We start from the raw sequence: 16,432 nt of genomic DNA, 5'->3' as shown, positions 1-16,432 counted from the left end.
AATAATGAATGTAGTCTTGTTTCCATGTTTGAAAATAAAATGTTCATAGTTCACAAATACTTTCAAGTTATTTCTTCGTTGATGGACACAAAGCCTAATTCCTGATATTTGCCTTTATCAATATTTCTCGCCTCATGAATATTCATTGAGTTACGCCGAACTACAACTAACTCGTACACCAACCGACTCGTATATTCGTATGCAAAATACAGAAGTCAACTCGTACACAATTTTTTTTCGTTTTTTCTCGCATGTACGAAAAGTCATATCGTTCACACATTGTGTTAGTTTAGAATTACAATTAATGTCAGAATATTTGATGAAAAATATTTGTAGATAATTGTTTCACTTTCTAACCTCGAAATCAAATAACTAAAATTGCTAAACAACACACGCGCGGTTGTTTCTTAAATACCATTTTGTGGAATTTTTATACAGTAAAACTTAAGTAGTTTGTAATTTTAATTTGACTAAGTCTTTTGATTGTTTTAATTAATTTCTAATATCTGTTTACAATGCTTTATTGGAAAAACTAATACATGTATTTAAAGAGAGAAGAAAACGATCACGACAATTAAATCAGTTAACAAAAGGGTTGTTTGGGGTACGAGGGCTGTTCGGAAATTATTGAGACAATTACATTTACTCCATTAAGGACGGAGTTAATTTCATGAAAATTCATCAACATTTTATGAAGAACGAATTAAACAATTATGGAAAATTTCTAATTCCTATGATAATAAAAACAGTTTCAGTGAAATGATAAACATGCATATGTCATTTGACCCGGAGCAGCATCGCTACGTCATTTAACGTCACGTGGCAAAGTAAAACGACCTCGAAGCGTTTAATACTTTTCCTTCTTTGTTATTACATATAACTTTACAAAAAATCAAACATTCTCTTTTCTCAACCTATTCTTTTAAAATGTATGGCGTTGCTACGGTTGTTTGGGGTACGAGGGCTGTTCGGAAATTATTGAGACAATTACATTTACTCCATTAAGGACGGAGATAATTTCATGAAAATTCATCAACATTTTATAAAGGACGAATTAAACAATTATGCAAAATTTCAATTCCTAATGATAATAAGAAAAGTTTCAGTGAAATGATAAACATGCATATGTCTATTGATCGCTAATTTAAATATTTTCGTGTAAAACGACCTCGAATTTAATACTTTTCCTTCTTTGTTATTACATATAACTTTACAAAAAATCAAATTCTCTTTTCTCAACCTAAAATTGCTAAAAAATTTTCAACACACGCACTGCGGTTATAAATACCGTAGCGATATTAATATCGTATGTAATAACTGATGGTTGTCCATTTTTGTTTCACTCTGGATTATTTTTATATCAGTAAACACATTATTTTTTTTCTCGTAGTTTGTAATTTTAATTTGATATACACAATTTTAGTCTTTTGATTGTTTTAATTAATTTTTTAATATCTGTTTATCAAAATTCTTTATTGAATTTGAAAAAAGCGAATACATATAAACTGTATTTTCACTCTTAAGAGAGAATAGAAAATATTTTCAATATCTGATTTCGTGACGACATCTAACGCATTTATGTAGCATTGTACAGAAAATATATTTAATATTGTGAAATATTTTTTGCTTTTATTAATTCTAAGTGTATGTCAAACGTATATGCAAAATTTCACCGAAAGACGTATTATATACACACATTGTCCATAAAATTTTGCCATAAAATTTGTTTTATTACCATTCTATTTTTAAAATACAAGACTTTGCCTGATTATTTCCGACACAAAAACGACTTACTGGATAATAATTTGTCACAGCTATAATTACAATGACTGTAACAGACAAAAGTTACCCATCTATTCCATTCCTATTTATAAACTCTATCGTGCCTCTAATAAAATTTACCCTTTAAAAAGTGCACTAAAAAGGTACTCAAATACATGTGCATGAAATACTACTAGCGATAGGATTTTCATACGATTTTAGTGGGCTGAATTTAGGTCAGTCTTCTGCGAAAAATAGAGGCAGAAAAATATTTTGTTATTTTGTTTTACTTTCTCTCTTGTTTTTCGAGCAGTTGACATTATACGAGGGTTGTCCGTTAAAATCGTGGACAAAGATTTTTTTTTTTTTTTTTTTTGGAAAAACAATGTGCGTCGTAAGATGAAATTTTTAGCAAGTATTTATTTATAATATTTTAGTGTATCTGAATTCTTTTGATTAAATATAGACAAAAATTAATATTTTATTAACATGCTTTAATGTACATATGCACGATAAAAAAAAACCCCACCCATTTGTAATAAAAATAACACATTAATTCGAAATAAAAGTATCACCTAGATATTGGTAAACATTATCCTTTTTTATACTCATTATCTATTGTGTCGTCTATTGAAAAAATTCAGGGCATTTGCTTAATTTTTGGCAGTTTACCAAGCGTCCGAAATGGGAAAGTGGTAAAAAACAACACACAAAAAATGTCGACGTTCGATGACGTTACCATGCACTGGAAAGCAGTTCAGTTTTTTCATCTTTAGTGTACAAAGGAAATGGGAGTTTTCTTAGCGAAATCGTTTTTTATGAAACCCACGGGTAGAACAAACAGCTACAAGAATAGCGAGAGACGCTGTCGATGTTGACAGCCAATATATAAGGTAGCCTTTTTACTTGAATGATAGTAAAAATATTGTCCATAACTTTAATACATGTACAAATAAATCTTCACAAGGTCCCATTAGTGTGTGAGATTGGTTCCTGATTGTTATTTGAAGAATTAAGGGAAACTTAACTAGGACCTATGTGCATCAATGAAATTCCTTATTTTAATTGGGAGTTATCCAACTTGTTTTTAGCAAAGAGGAAATGCTGCATGCTTTAGATACTTTGACATTATCATCCGTGTGTCATAAGGCGACACAATACAATAATTTGTTTATTTATGCATTATCTATTTGAAGTTTGATATGTTTTTGTGATGAAAAATTAAGAATAGTGAACATTTTAGATCATAGTGAGAATTCACAACACTTTACTTTTTGGTACAAGAATAATTTATATTCATAAATAAAAATATATGTACATGTATTGTGAAAAAATTAAATAAACTTTTATAATTTCCATATCATTTTACAAATATCTTATTGAATGCCAGTCGCCCATTTGACATAGCGGGTTTGCTCTGGAGTCACTGACCTGAAGGAGTCTAACCTTACGTCACGGATTCGATTCCCACTGCGGGACACACCCTTAATTCAGATCCCATGTCGCAGTAATTGCTAGGGAAAAATATCCCTTGCTGCTCAAAATTTATTCTCGAAAGGGACGTTAAACAAACAAAATCATTCATCTTTCAGTACTCACAGTACTTTGATTTTTTATTGTAGAATGTTTAAGCTTTTGCTCCCAATTCTCTGCCAACTGGAAATGGATACGAGTTTTATCAGTTTGTATCGTTGGAAAGGACATGCAATTGTAATGTTCTAATCGCGTATATCATCAGTCGATTATTATTGAATTTTTCCACGTCTCGATTTCCGTACTTCGCAGAAACCGGATGTTTTCCAAACAGCGCCACAGTGCGGTGGCGGGAAAGTCAATGAGGTAAAGAGGGACGTTTCGTAAGGCTATCTGCTGTGATATTTTGCCATCGCAGTCCGCAGGTGGATCTAAACATGTAAGTATTCGTTGTAGAAGAATAATAGGAAAAGAATGAAGTAAATCAGTCAAATTTTGCACGATCAGAGTATTGTGTGCATTGATTTAGTGTTGATACACTGCAAGTTAAGTTACGTAACATTTATAAATCGTTCATTGCTAACTCTCCAGAAACATGGTATTGAGATAAGATGAGCAAAAAGTTGTTTCAAGAATTTTATGAGAGTAATTTAACCTTAAGTATCGCTGTTAATAACAATCCACCTGTGTTTCAATTTTTCGATGAATTTTCTATATGGATGAACCTGAGTTTGTATTCTATCCTTTGTACTTGTAGGACTGAGGTGTTGAAATCACCTTCTCCTCAAATTCCCATTGCTGAAGCTGCAATTCCCAAGGAGGCTGCTAGTGATGGGTCTAAAGAGCTTGTAGCAAAGAACACCCAGAATTCTGATACGATGAAAATTTCACTAAATGTGGTAAGTTACTTGATAAAATTATAAGAAACTTTACTGAGTATAAATAAGTTTGTTTTGAGTATCATATATGAGCAACAAGTTGCAAATATGTTATGTTCCTCTAAAACTTCTGTAAGGGTTTCATTTTGGGTACCCCTTTCATAATTAAGTTTAGAAAAGTACACAGTTTGAAATATGTGTCCATTCATTTATGTCTTGTTATAAGGGAAAGAGTGAGGGAAAAGATGATCAGGTGGAAGATGAAACCTTGAGCTCGGATTCAAATGAAATCACGAAAGACAGAGAAGAAGACAGAATGGAAGATATGAAAGAAGAACAATCAAAGGAAGCCAAGATAACTAGTGAAATGGAGAAAGAGGAGAAAAACTTGGAACAAGAAGCTGAAAAAGAAGAAGAAAAAGTCAAAAGTGAACAACAAAAGGTAGCACAAATTAATAACTTAATTATTTTGGTCTGGTGTTATCTCCATCTTGACAACATGCTTCACCAAATGATGCAGCACTAAAAAAAAAAAAAAGAACTTTTCAAATGGAAAGTTGAAGTGTGTTGGGGTTAAGTAAATATATGCATGTGCTGTAAAAGTATTATGTTTAACGTGTATGATATTTAGCGGAAATTGAGTTATAAACTAGTGAATGGAAATTTGATTTAGTGTATCTCATAAAATTATTCTTTATTTGTATATGTACAAGACAATTAGTATTGTACTTGAATTAGCAGAACAAAAGTGCTAAAAAGACTACACAACCAAATGTAATACGTTAACAGTATATGATTTAATATTTCCATTTCCAATTGTTTTCTCTATGATAAACACTACAAAAGTGTTTCTTGTTTATTTCATGATAATACCCTGTGGTATGTATATTTCTCTATTACTGAAAGGTCAGGTGTCAACCTGCATGTATATCACTGGCGTATAAATATACTCAAGAAAAAAAGATGTTATTTGTTTACTAAGTAATTTGATATGATATATATTTTTTAACAAACAAAATAAATCATGAATTATCTTCGGCTCGAAAGCAAGTCACTTGTGCAACGCTGTCCACTATGACCGAGGCCTCGCGAGTCCGAGAACACCACTTCCGTAACAGCCACGTGGAGAAATTGACATTGCCACATGGATCTGCACGTACTCCATCATCTGATACAGACATCGTCCCTTAGTCATTAACATTCGACTTCTTAAGCAACTCAACTTCTTCTGTTATTATAACATCCATACAAATCGGTTTCCTGACCATGCTGACCAGCTCCCGTTTCAGCAACATTGCATTCAATATGGCGGCGGAGAAGTGACATAGTGCCTATTCATATTCGTGCTTCCGACAACCTAAATCTAGGTCACATATATAATTAAAGTCAACAAGATTACTTTGATCATCAATTAAAATTCTTTTGTTGTTTATTTTATTAATGTTGATATTTGGCTACGGTAAATATAAATAGTCAATAAATTGTTTCGTTTTTGGGGGGACTATTTTTTATAGTAAAATTTGACGTCATGGGGCCTTGTGCATTTCGAATCTACTCAATTAGACGGTATTTCGATTTATTTTATGATGGTTATTTCAAGTAAAAATGGAAATATAAGGAATCACTGTCTAGTTTTGAGGGTATGCCAGGGACATCAACAATAGTGGGAAACATGGGATAATTTTAGCATAACGGGCTTCGCCCGTTATGCAAATTATCCCATGTTTCCCACTATTGTTGATGCCCTTGCATACCCTCAAAACTAGACAGTGATTCCTTAATTATTTTCATTCAGAGTTAAGACGAATAATGTTCACTTTCTATTCAGATATGGGACCAGCTGGATAGTGAAGACAGGGAACAGAGATACAGTAAGCTTCAGTTTCTGTTGAACAAGAGCACCATGTACACTAAGTACTTGTTACAGAGGATGGAGAGACAAAAACAGGAGGACGAGAAAAGAAAGGAGCGACTCGCCAAGAAAATGGCAAAGAAGGTCTGTAGCCACAGAAATTTTATTATTATTATTGTAATGCTCGTCTTCTTCTATGCCTCTTTTTCTGAAACTTGTGCTCCTTGTAAAAAAAGCCGATTGTTGTGTCTAAGTCATCTTTGTTTCAGAGAATGAAGCCAGAAGGACATTGTATTCAGAGCTCTGGAACTGAAATATATTTTAAATTTTTGGAAAAGAGCAACTTTTCGTAAATGAGAATGATATTTTCATCATTTTATGTTTGCAGGCTCAAATGGAGAGTTCACAAGAAAAGAATCCCCCAGCAGAAGAGAGAAGATCCAGTAGAAACAAGCAGTCAGTTCTCAATCCCCCCAGCCAACCCACCTCCTCTCAAGGTTAGAAACTGATCTTCATGTGCAGGTCTTCATACCTTGAGATCCTTCAGAAAGTTATACCAATTATTGATGAAATTAGATCATTGTAAAACATCTGTTGAGATATAAATATGGGTTGGAACTTTGATACTATCAAATCCTATAAAGTCTGATGGGTAGACACAATTGCACCACTTCGAAATTACTGTAAATCACTTTTTATTCGCGAGAACTTTTATTTCGCGTAATTACGCGAGAGAGTGTGCTCGCGAAAATTTAATTCTCGCGTATAATAGTATTCCTTAAGAATATATAGAGCAAAAACCACAATTCGCGAAAGTTTTGTCTCGCTAATCAAGAGTCAATGACTATCTCGCGAAAATAAGGTGTCGCGAAAATTTAGTGATCTACAGTACATTGAGCACTTATAACCAATGAATACGTTGTCCTGAGATAACTTTTATGTATAAAGTGATAGATACACATTGTTAAAATAATGTTACATATAAAGGGAAAATGTTTGCTGATGCAGGTATGTGTAGATGAAAAAAAACTAAAGTAAACATTTCTGGTCTGGATTGCCATCATTAGAATTCTAACCATTTTCCTGAAGTGTGATAATTGTTTTAATTCCTGAGTAAATATTGCAGAAAGTAAAAAAGGTCGAGGCAGAAAAAGAAAAACCCCAACAGATTCACCAGATCATAAGGTATACAACATTATATTGTAAGATTATATGAACAAAGTAATATATAAAAAAATGTGTTTCACCCATCTTCATCTTTACCACATTGAAATCTTTCAAATAATACATTTGTGTTCTACAATAAAGATAGTGACTAATCAATACAGTGGACCTGTATGTTAAAATAAAAATGTCAATAGAGTATAATCTTCATCAGCAAATTTTTTAAACTGGACAATGTCTGTAAAATTTGAAATGGCAAAAATATATTGAAGCAAATGTCTATTTATCATTATAGCCTACTTCAAAGAGAAAAAAAGGAGAAAATGAAGATTCCGCAAATTCAGCTGAAAATTCAGAAAACATCACACCCAACACAAATACTGCTGATTCACAACCAGTAAACAAGGATTCTGGTATGGGCACTGACAGCACTTCACAGTTAGATGAGGAGGAACGAGCCAGACTGGAGGCAGAGAAGAGGTTAAAAAGGGAGGCAGAGGAGAAAGTCCTGTTGGAGAAGAATGAGGAGCACCCTGTTCTGTTTACGGGAGGAAGCTTAAGGCAGTACCAAAAGGAGGGCTACAAGTGGCTGAAGGTATAAGAGCAATATTAATTTACGAATAATTTTTTGTATTAAGTATGGAAAATAACATCATTTACTAATAAATCTATTGAAGTGCAGTGTTCCAAGTTGCGACTAAAACGGTATTTGCGACCAAAAAATTGGTTTTGTGACTAGAAATGAAAACTAAGTCGCATTTTCGCGACTGAGAAAATTTGGGCTGGCAACCTCCATCTTTTTATGATCGGGATCAAGATTTACGTTTTCAAGATTCTCTATCAAGACAACGTTTGAAGAAATATACTTTAATTCACTTTCCAAAGCATCGTATAGACTTAGACCACGTAATGTTATGACAGCATGCTGTAATAGTCAAGTTTGATAGAACCAGAAACGTATATACATAACGTTTCTGAGAGAATGGCATCCAAACGTCGTAAACTTTCTAGAGTTTCTCTGACTTTGTTATTAGAGTATTTGGTCAATGGCTTGCATATCATAATTAAGTGTTTTGGCGGCATTGATAACGACTGAGTTATGGTTAAGATACGTAGTAGTAAGTAAACAGGTAAACATGATAAACAATTGGCAAAGTCCTGTCTTAACAACTGTCAAAGTTTTATTTTATTTTGATTAAACTCTACTTCTAGGATCAGATTACTTGTGTTCTTCTGTGTACATATACTATGCAAAGGGTGGTTGTATTTAATAAAAATTTATCCTTCAACTAGCAAAAGATTTCTAGTCACAGTAATTAATAATCTTTAATAAAAACATAACACATGTGGAAGTAAGTTCATTGTTTTTATTGTGTTATTTACATGTTTTCATCATGGCGAGTGAAAAATTTGTTTATGGCGACCGGAAATTCTAAGGTAAAACATTATACCAAAAAAAAAATTTTAGTCGCCATTTAGCGACCTAAAAGTAAGTGCGACTTGGAGCACTGTAAGTGTTGTAAATGTATTTTTTAGGGATGTCAAATCGGTCAATTTTTAATACTCGGTTACTCGGACGTTTTTCCGATCGAGTACCCGGGTACTCGGTAAAGTCTAAATTAATATGAACAAGTTCATTGATAACTGTAAAACATTGTAAACTCTTGTAGAAATAAAACCACATGGTCTGATGGGAGATTTACCTGTAAATGTGTTGTAACAATTATGACCACTTTGTGCCCGACGAAATTTAATCTAAAAAATTTTTTAAGTTCAATTTATTCACCAGATAAATACGAGAAATAAAATCATAAATGGTTCACAGTGGTTTTGTATAAAAAAAAAAAAAACCTTATTGTAATGTAACTCGTTGGTGCGTTTAACGTCCAAGTGACAAGTCGTCAGAGCTACAATAATGTATAGTATCAACTTTTGATTATCAAGTTCTCCTGTAACAGAGCGGATTTACGATCTTCGTACACTTTTCGATCCTAGACGAGACGGTATGTTGTAGTTTGGTGCAACGGTGGACATAAGATTTTTAAAATCTTTGCATTCAACAATTTGCATTAATTGGCACGTAACCAAATGCATCCATAACAACAATCGCACGTGCAATATTGTCTGTCTTTTTCTTCAAGAATTTACGGCTTCTGGAGGACAAAATTATCTAATTTATTTAAACATAACAGACCTTAAACAATGTTAAATGAAAACAAATAATTAGAGCAAACTAAACATTAGGGTAGAAGACAGTCGAAGGTGAGAAAAGCCAGGTAGGTAGCAGATGCTTGGTCTCGGTAATTACTGTATAAACACTGCCACAGGCGATAACGGTCATTTAGAAGAGTAGGAAACCCTAATTACTGTATGTACAAGTGCACTGAAAATTTTACGTTTTAAATCCGATGTTTTAATGCATTAATAAATAAGCTTATAAATATTAAAAAATATACATCCGAGTAACCGAGTACCGATTTTAGTATTCGATACTATTATGTACATGGTTAACCGGGTACTCGTTGACATCCCTAGTATTTTTCTGTCTACTTATGTAGGTGTTACAAAGGACATTGGATTTTATGAACTTGATTATATGTGTTGTGCTTGAATGTGTACTTGTAATGAATTTTGAATTACAGACATTGTATGAGAATGGAGTAAATGGGATCCTGGCAGATGAGATGGGTTTGGGTAAGACTGTACAGTGTATAGCCCTGATATCTCACCTAGTTTACCTGGGAGTTGATGGCCCTTTCTTGGTTGTTGCTCCTCTTTCAACCATTCCTAACTGGTATTCAGAGTTCAGAAGATTTGCTCCAAAGGTCAGTTAAAAGTTCATTTTTTTTAGTGAAAACATTGGAAATCAAGTACTTTAGCATTAAAAAGGCCTTGTTCCTCTTTCTATTTGTATTTTTGTCAGAAAAAAAATCCTTCATGGAGAATAATTTCCACTGAAAAAAAATAATTTTCTAAATTTAATCAACTTGCTGTTGATTAAATGTAGAAAATTATTTTTTTCAAACCATTTTGTATATTAATGATAAATGTCGCATGTTTATCAGGTACCTGTGGTGCTCTATCATGGAACACCAGAAGAACGCAGTCAACATCGAGCCAAAATTAGGAAGAAGACACCAATTCGTGAGGAGGTTGAGGTTCACCCTGTAGTCATCACATCCTATGAAATGACAATGAGGGACAGGAGTCAGCTACAGCATCATGAGTGGAAGATCCTGATTGTAGACGAGGGCCATCGAATCAAAAACACTCAGTGTCGACTTATCAGGTTTGTGATTTTTTTTTTTTTTTTGATTATTGCATAAGTCACACAAAATTATGAATTTTGTTAATGTCAGCATTGTTAATATTTATTTGTTCAAATAATGGTAAATTTTTTAAGTTCCGATTTAGTCTGTTATTTGTTGACACACTAACTTCTGACAGTCTGTTGTTTGTAGAGAGCTGAGGATGTACAAGAACACTCATCGCTTACTTCTCACTGGAACACCTCTGCAGAACAATCTAGCAGAGTTGTGGTCCCTCCTGAACTTCTTGTTACCCGAAATCTTCGATGATCTTGGAAGGTTGTATGATGTATTCATCTTCCACCTTAAATAAGTGATGAAAATTGGTTGTTCTTTTACTTATTTTGAATGCTTTGTTCTACTTGTTGCAGCTTTGAGATGTGGTTTGATGTAGAAAGATTGTCAGTAGATGATGCTGAAGAAAAAATTGTCAAAGAAGAGCAGCAGAAAAATATTCTCTCAATGCTACATCAGGTAATTATTGTGTACACCCCCAACATTGATGAAGCTTTTGAATTGTGAACTTAGAGCATATTTAAAATTTTGTTTGTGTTTCTACCATAGATTTTGACTCCATTCATGTTGAGACGATTGAAGCAGGATGTTGAGCTCAATTTGCCTCCCAAGAAAGAGGTGTTAGTGTATGCTCCCATGTCCACCATGCAGCAAGAATTCTACACAGCAACCGTTGACAAAACCATTATTGACAAAATTAAGGAAAAGAATGTAAGCTACTATTTTAGGCAATAGATTAAAAATTTTTTGGCTGTGCACGAATTAGAAAATTTTGTATATATTTGATGAGAACAACCTGAAAATAGAATTAAACATTGATGTTTATTGGATGTAATGTAGAATTTCACTTGAACCTTGCAGGAAGGTCCAGAAGTGGTGGAAGTGGACAGCAATGGCCGACCTGTGAGACAGTCGCGGAACAAGAAGGTGAACTACAACTTGATGGAGGGGACAGACGACGATAAGACTGCTGACTCGGATCTGGAGGAGGAACTGGAGAAATGGGTCTGTGATGTCCAGGAAAGCAAGGCAGCAATGTCAGCCAAGTAAGTCTCAGTAATATAAATGTCTGCCAATAAGTAGTTTAAATAAAAATCATAAGAACAAAAGCTTCATTAAAAATCAATGTCTGCCAAGTAAGTCTACTAAAAACAAATGGTAGAAAAAAAAACAAAATGCATCTTTATCGGCCAAGTAAGCCTTGTAAATATAAGAAGTAGAGAGACACCCCCACCGCACTCCCCAAAAAATGGAGGAGTCATCTCTCTGAGGGTAAAGGTATATTTACTTCGGTTTTGATTTTAGTAGAGAGAAACTCCCAGCCAAGTCAGTGGTGACTATCCGTCTACAACACATCATGATGCAGCTGAGGAAGTGTTGTAACCACCCCTATCTGCTGGAGTATCCCCTGACAGAGAGTGGAGAGTACAAGGTAGACGAGGACCTAGTACAGCTGTGTGGAAAGATGAAACTGCTGGACGTTATGCTGAAAGAACTTAAATCCAGGGGGCATAAGGTAGTCAGGAGGAAGATTTTTGTTTGTATTGATTGAAGAAGATAGGAGACCAGTTTTATGTTATGAAGAGGTAATACAGGTACATATACAACTTTTCATATTACAGGTGCTGATCTTCTCTCAGATGACCAAAATGCTGGACATCTTGCAGGACTACTGTTATCTGAGGAAATACAATTTCTGTCGCCTGGATGGTTCAACCAGCATACATGATCGACAAGAACAGGTGAAAAATAAAAATTCTTCAAAGATGTTGACAATGCGTCTACAGTATTAAATGTTTCCATGAATCCATGTACTTGTACTCCTCACAAAGTAGTTGTTTATGGGTGATTCTCGTTTTTCTTTCAGATGGCTGAGTTCAATAATAACCCAGACTCGTTCCTGTTTCTGTTGAGTACCAGAGCTGGAGGATTAGGAATTAATCTCACAGGAGCTGACACAGTGATTATTTATGACAGTGACTGGGTAAGATAGGACTCCTTTGTTTCTGTTCAGTTAAACAATGCCACAGCTATCTGATAAATGAGTGTTTTTCTGTAACTCTATACAAGATTCCTGTTGAATTTTTTAAAAATCATTTTCATCTGCAGAACCCTCAGTGTGACCTCCAAGCCCAGGACAGATGTCACAGAATAGGGCAGACCAAGCCAGTGGTTATCTATCGCTTAGTGACCGCTAACACCATTGACCAGAGGGTGGTCGAGAGGGCAGCAGCAAAGAGGAAACTGGAGAAAATGGTCATTCATAAAGGTAACCCGTTCAGACTAAATATGGTATTTATCAACAAGGATGTATACATGTACATGTATTTAAGTTTGTAGTTTAGGCCACAAATACAGTTTCAATAAATTGTAAATTTGTGGAAACATACCACATACTCTTCTATCATTAATAAAATAGTTCATTTGTCGCCTTATATGATGATCTGGCTCAACAATGAAGTCGCAAAAATTAGCATTCAGTGTAATAAATCTACAGCAAATCACTTGGAAAACAACTTTATTTTTTTTTTAATACAGGAAGGTTCAAATCTGGCATTGAGAGCTTTACAGAGAAATTCAAGCCCTTGAGTCCCCAGGAGTTGATGGATCTGCTGAAGGCAAAGGACCACGAGAAGGAGGTTAAAGATGTGGAAAACCTGAGCCGAGAAGCCCTGGACAGCTTGTTGGACAGGTCTGATCTGTACGCTAAATGGAAGAAAGACCAGGAGAGTGCCACCAAACCCAAGAAAACTAAAGGTAAAAGGCATATGCATTATGCATATTTTGAAAATATAAAAAGTGGGATGGGGTGGTGGTTAAAAGTAGATAGCGTAGGGTTAACCTTGTATGGCATAAACAACTCCATATAGTGAAAGAAGTTTCAGTCAATACTCAAAACAGGGAAGCAGTAAAGCAACTAGTTTATGTGTAATCTGTAATAAAGTATACGCATAACAAATGAAGCAAAAAAAAATTGCCAAAAAAGTGAAGTTTCATTAATGTACTTTCATGTTAATTTTCATCTGTATGTGTATGAGAACTGTTAGGATTGTAATTTTTCTCTATAGCAAAGAATTCCTCGAAAAAAGAGAAGACTACCGACTTGACAAATGTGTTCGCAGTCATAGATGAAGATGTGGAGTGAAATCTGAAATCCATGTCTTGATTGACTCATATTTCCAGGGAGGATCTTCTACCATGTTGTGTTCAGCAAAACCTTATTGTGTTCAAACTAGAAGAAACTGAAGCCACTTATTCTTCAAAGTTAAATAAAACATGAACTATTCGTTTCTAATTAAATAAATACTAACAGAATTTATGAACAAAACAGAATGTGATGAGATTGAATCTTAAATTGGTGCCTTTTGCCATCAGCATATTGTAAATTGATTTGTAAACCAGAATATGGTGCTCAGTATTATTTTAGCATGTATACAAATTTCATTTTAATGTTGCAATATCTTCTTTAATTCACGTTTTAACAATGGATTATTTGGTTCTTTTAACAGATGTAAGGATTTAATTTTACCATTTCCAAGTATTGAATTAGATAATGCTTGGTTTTTAGCTCACCTGAGCTGAAAGCTCAAGTGAGCTTTTCTGATCACATTTTGTCCGGCGTCCGTCTGTCTGTCTGTCTAGCTGTCCGTCTGTCTGTAAACTTTTCACATTTTCGACTTCTTCTCAAGAACCGCTGGGCCAATTTCAACCAAACTTGCCACAAAGTATCCTTGGGTAAAGGGGATTCAGGTTTGTTCAAATGAAGGGCCACGCCCTCATTCAAGGGGAGATAATTGGGAATTAATGAAAATTTGGTGACATATTTAAAAAATCTTCTTCTCAAGAACCACTGTGCCAGGAAAGATGAAACTTATGGGGAAACATCCTCAGGTAGTGTAGATTCAAGTTTGTTCAAGTCATGACCCCCGGGGGTAGGGCGGGGCCAATATGGCCGACCAAACTTTTACATAGAAATATATAGGAAAATTCTTTAAAAATCTTCTTCTCAAGAATGACAAAGCCGTAATTCATCATATTTATATGGAAGCATGCTCAGGTAGTGTGGATTCAAGTTTGTTCATATCATGACCCCTGGGGGTAGGGTGGGGCCAAAATGGCCGAATAAAGTTTTACATAGAAATATATAGGAACATTCTTTAAAAATCTTCTTCTCAAGAATGACAAAGCCCTAATTCATCATATTTATATGGAAGCATGCTCAGGTAATGTAGATTCAAGTTTGTTCAAATCATGACCCCCGGGGGTAGGGTGGGGCCAAAATGGCCGACCAAAGTTTTACATAGAAATATATAGGAAAATTCTTTAAAAATCTTCTACTCAAGAATGACAAAGCCATAATTCATCATATTTATATGGAAGCATGATCAGGTAGTGTAGATTCAAGTTTGTTTAAATCATGACCCCCGGGGGTATGGCGGGGCCAAAATGGCCGACCAAAGTTTAACATAGAAATATATAGGAAAATTCTTTAAAAATCTTCTTCTCAAGAATGACAAGGCCATAATTCATCATATTTATATGGAAGCATGCTCAGGTAGTGTAGATTCAAATTTTTTCAAATCATTACCACCAGGGGTAGGGCGGGGCCAAAATGGCCGACCAAAGTTTTTAAAGATATATATAGGAAAATTCTTTAAAAATCATTTTCTAAAAAATAACAATTCCGATTGGTCATGGGACTACTTTTGGATTTAAACTTTAGAATAAAAAGCCATTTTCTACTTTTTCCTACCCTTAGTGCTCAGGTGAGCGATGTGGCCCATGGGCCTCTTGTTTTTTGTATTATAGAAGATTGTTATAATAGCACATGTTAAAAAGTTACAAAACTATACATATGTCCTTCAGTAGTTGTAGAAGTAGTGCTAATTAGATTTATAGAGCTAGCATTTACTTTTTGTTTTTATCTGTGAGCAAGTCTTTGCTCTTAAACGAGTTTCATGTATGAAAATGGTTTAGTTTTTTGTATTCTATAAATTTGAATTTTGCAGTTAATGGTTGTATATATACATATCGGGGTTTATAAGAGAAGTACAAGGTAGAACCTCAAGTGTTATAGTTTTATAAAAAATAGAGAGATTTATTATACTGGTACATTTGTGAGGTTAGCTAGAGACTTGCAATGTGAATACTATGTCTTTCACTAGATATTTTCTAAATGTCACAATCAAGAAATAAATAATTTTTGGCTGCAATAGTACTTGTTTGTACATTATGTTAAAGGGGGAGAAAATGAGCACTGCCTTCTAATTTAGTTGGTCTGTGAACAGTTGTCGGTCAACTGAAATTAAGTCTGAGATTGGATAAATTGATTGACACTTAGGTTTCTACCATAATGTATATGTTATATTAAATGTATACCTTGACCTGCGATCACAACAATCATCAAATTAGAGTTAGATGCTTACATTGCAATATGATTCTATGAATTTTAAAAGAGGCATTGAAGTTACAATGTGATTGTTGACATTCTAGATGGAAACATTTTTTATGGTAAGGAAAAAAAACCTGTAAAGTGTCTACTGACATGCAGTTTTTAAATGTGAAAATTCAAGAGTATGAAAATGGTGGAAATGGGACAAAAATAAAATTAACTGCTGTTTTTAATTTTTATTAAAAATTACGTTATTGCAGTGCTGCTGTCTGTCGGTCGGTTTGTCAGCCGGTCTGTCGGTCTATTTAGTTTCTGTTCATTTTCTTCCCAACCGTTCAACATACTGAAATGAAATTTAGCATACAGATTTATCAGATGAATATCTAGAACAAGTTCTGTTTTGGGTAAGATCGCACCATTTTTGACATAGTTATGCCCCTTGGACTTACAAAAATTTAAATTATTTGCAGTTTCCTTTCATTTTCTTTGCAGAGGTTGCACATACTGAAATGAAATTTGGAATACAGATTTATCAGATAAATATCTTGGTCAAGTTCTGTTTTGGGTACAATCGCACCGTTTTTGACAG

The 16,432-nt window shown here is 34.2% G+C and overlaps 1 protein-coding gene across 1 annotated transcript; it reads left to right on the top strand.

Annotated features, from left to right (window-relative positions):
• The first annotated feature begins 3,553 nt into the window (after positions 1-3,553).
• LOC134240850 (lymphocyte-specific helicase-like) lies at positions 3,554-14,837 on the top strand. Its single transcript, XM_062722922.1, has 19 exons — positions 3,554-3,673; positions 3,992-4,133; positions 4,339-4,554; positions 5,941-6,108; positions 6,353-6,461; positions 7,091-7,149; positions 7,424-7,723; positions 9,771-9,953; positions 10,194-10,417; positions 10,590-10,715; positions 10,808-10,910; positions 11,001-11,162; positions 11,313-11,497; positions 11,757-11,967; positions 12,074-12,193; positions 12,319-12,435; positions 12,561-12,720; positions 12,990-13,208; positions 13,520-14,837. Coding segments are annotated over exons 1-19 (2,883 nt in total). The 5' UTR covers positions 3,554-3,671; the 3' UTR covers positions 13,597-14,837.
• The last annotated feature ends 1,595 nt before the right edge of the window (positions 14,838-16,432 follow it).

The sequence above is a fragment of the Saccostrea cucullata genome, unplaced genomic scaffold, assembly GCF_032062105.1.
Source record: "Saccostrea cucullata isolate Sc308-1 unplaced genomic scaffold, CSIRO_AGI_Scuc_v1 ctg247, whole genome shotgun sequence".
Classification (NCBI taxonomy): Eukaryota; Metazoa; Mollusca; class Bivalvia; order Ostreida; family Ostreidae; genus Saccostrea; species Saccostrea cuccullata.
The sequence above is the reverse complement of the archived record's forward strand: the minus strand, read 5'-3'. Positions and strand labels throughout refer to the sequence as shown.

Excerpts from the sequence above, each read along its gene's own strand:
- LOC134240850 (XM_062722922.1), top strand. Across the intron at positions 7,150-7,423 it reads CAGATTCACCAGATCATAAG|CCTACTTCAAAGAGAAAAAA; the intron begins GTATACAACATT and ends TTATCATTATAG. Across the intron at positions 10,716-10,807 it reads ATCTTCGATGATCTTGGAAG|CTTTGAGATGTGGTTTGATG; the intron begins GTTGTATGATGT and ends TACTTGTTGCAG.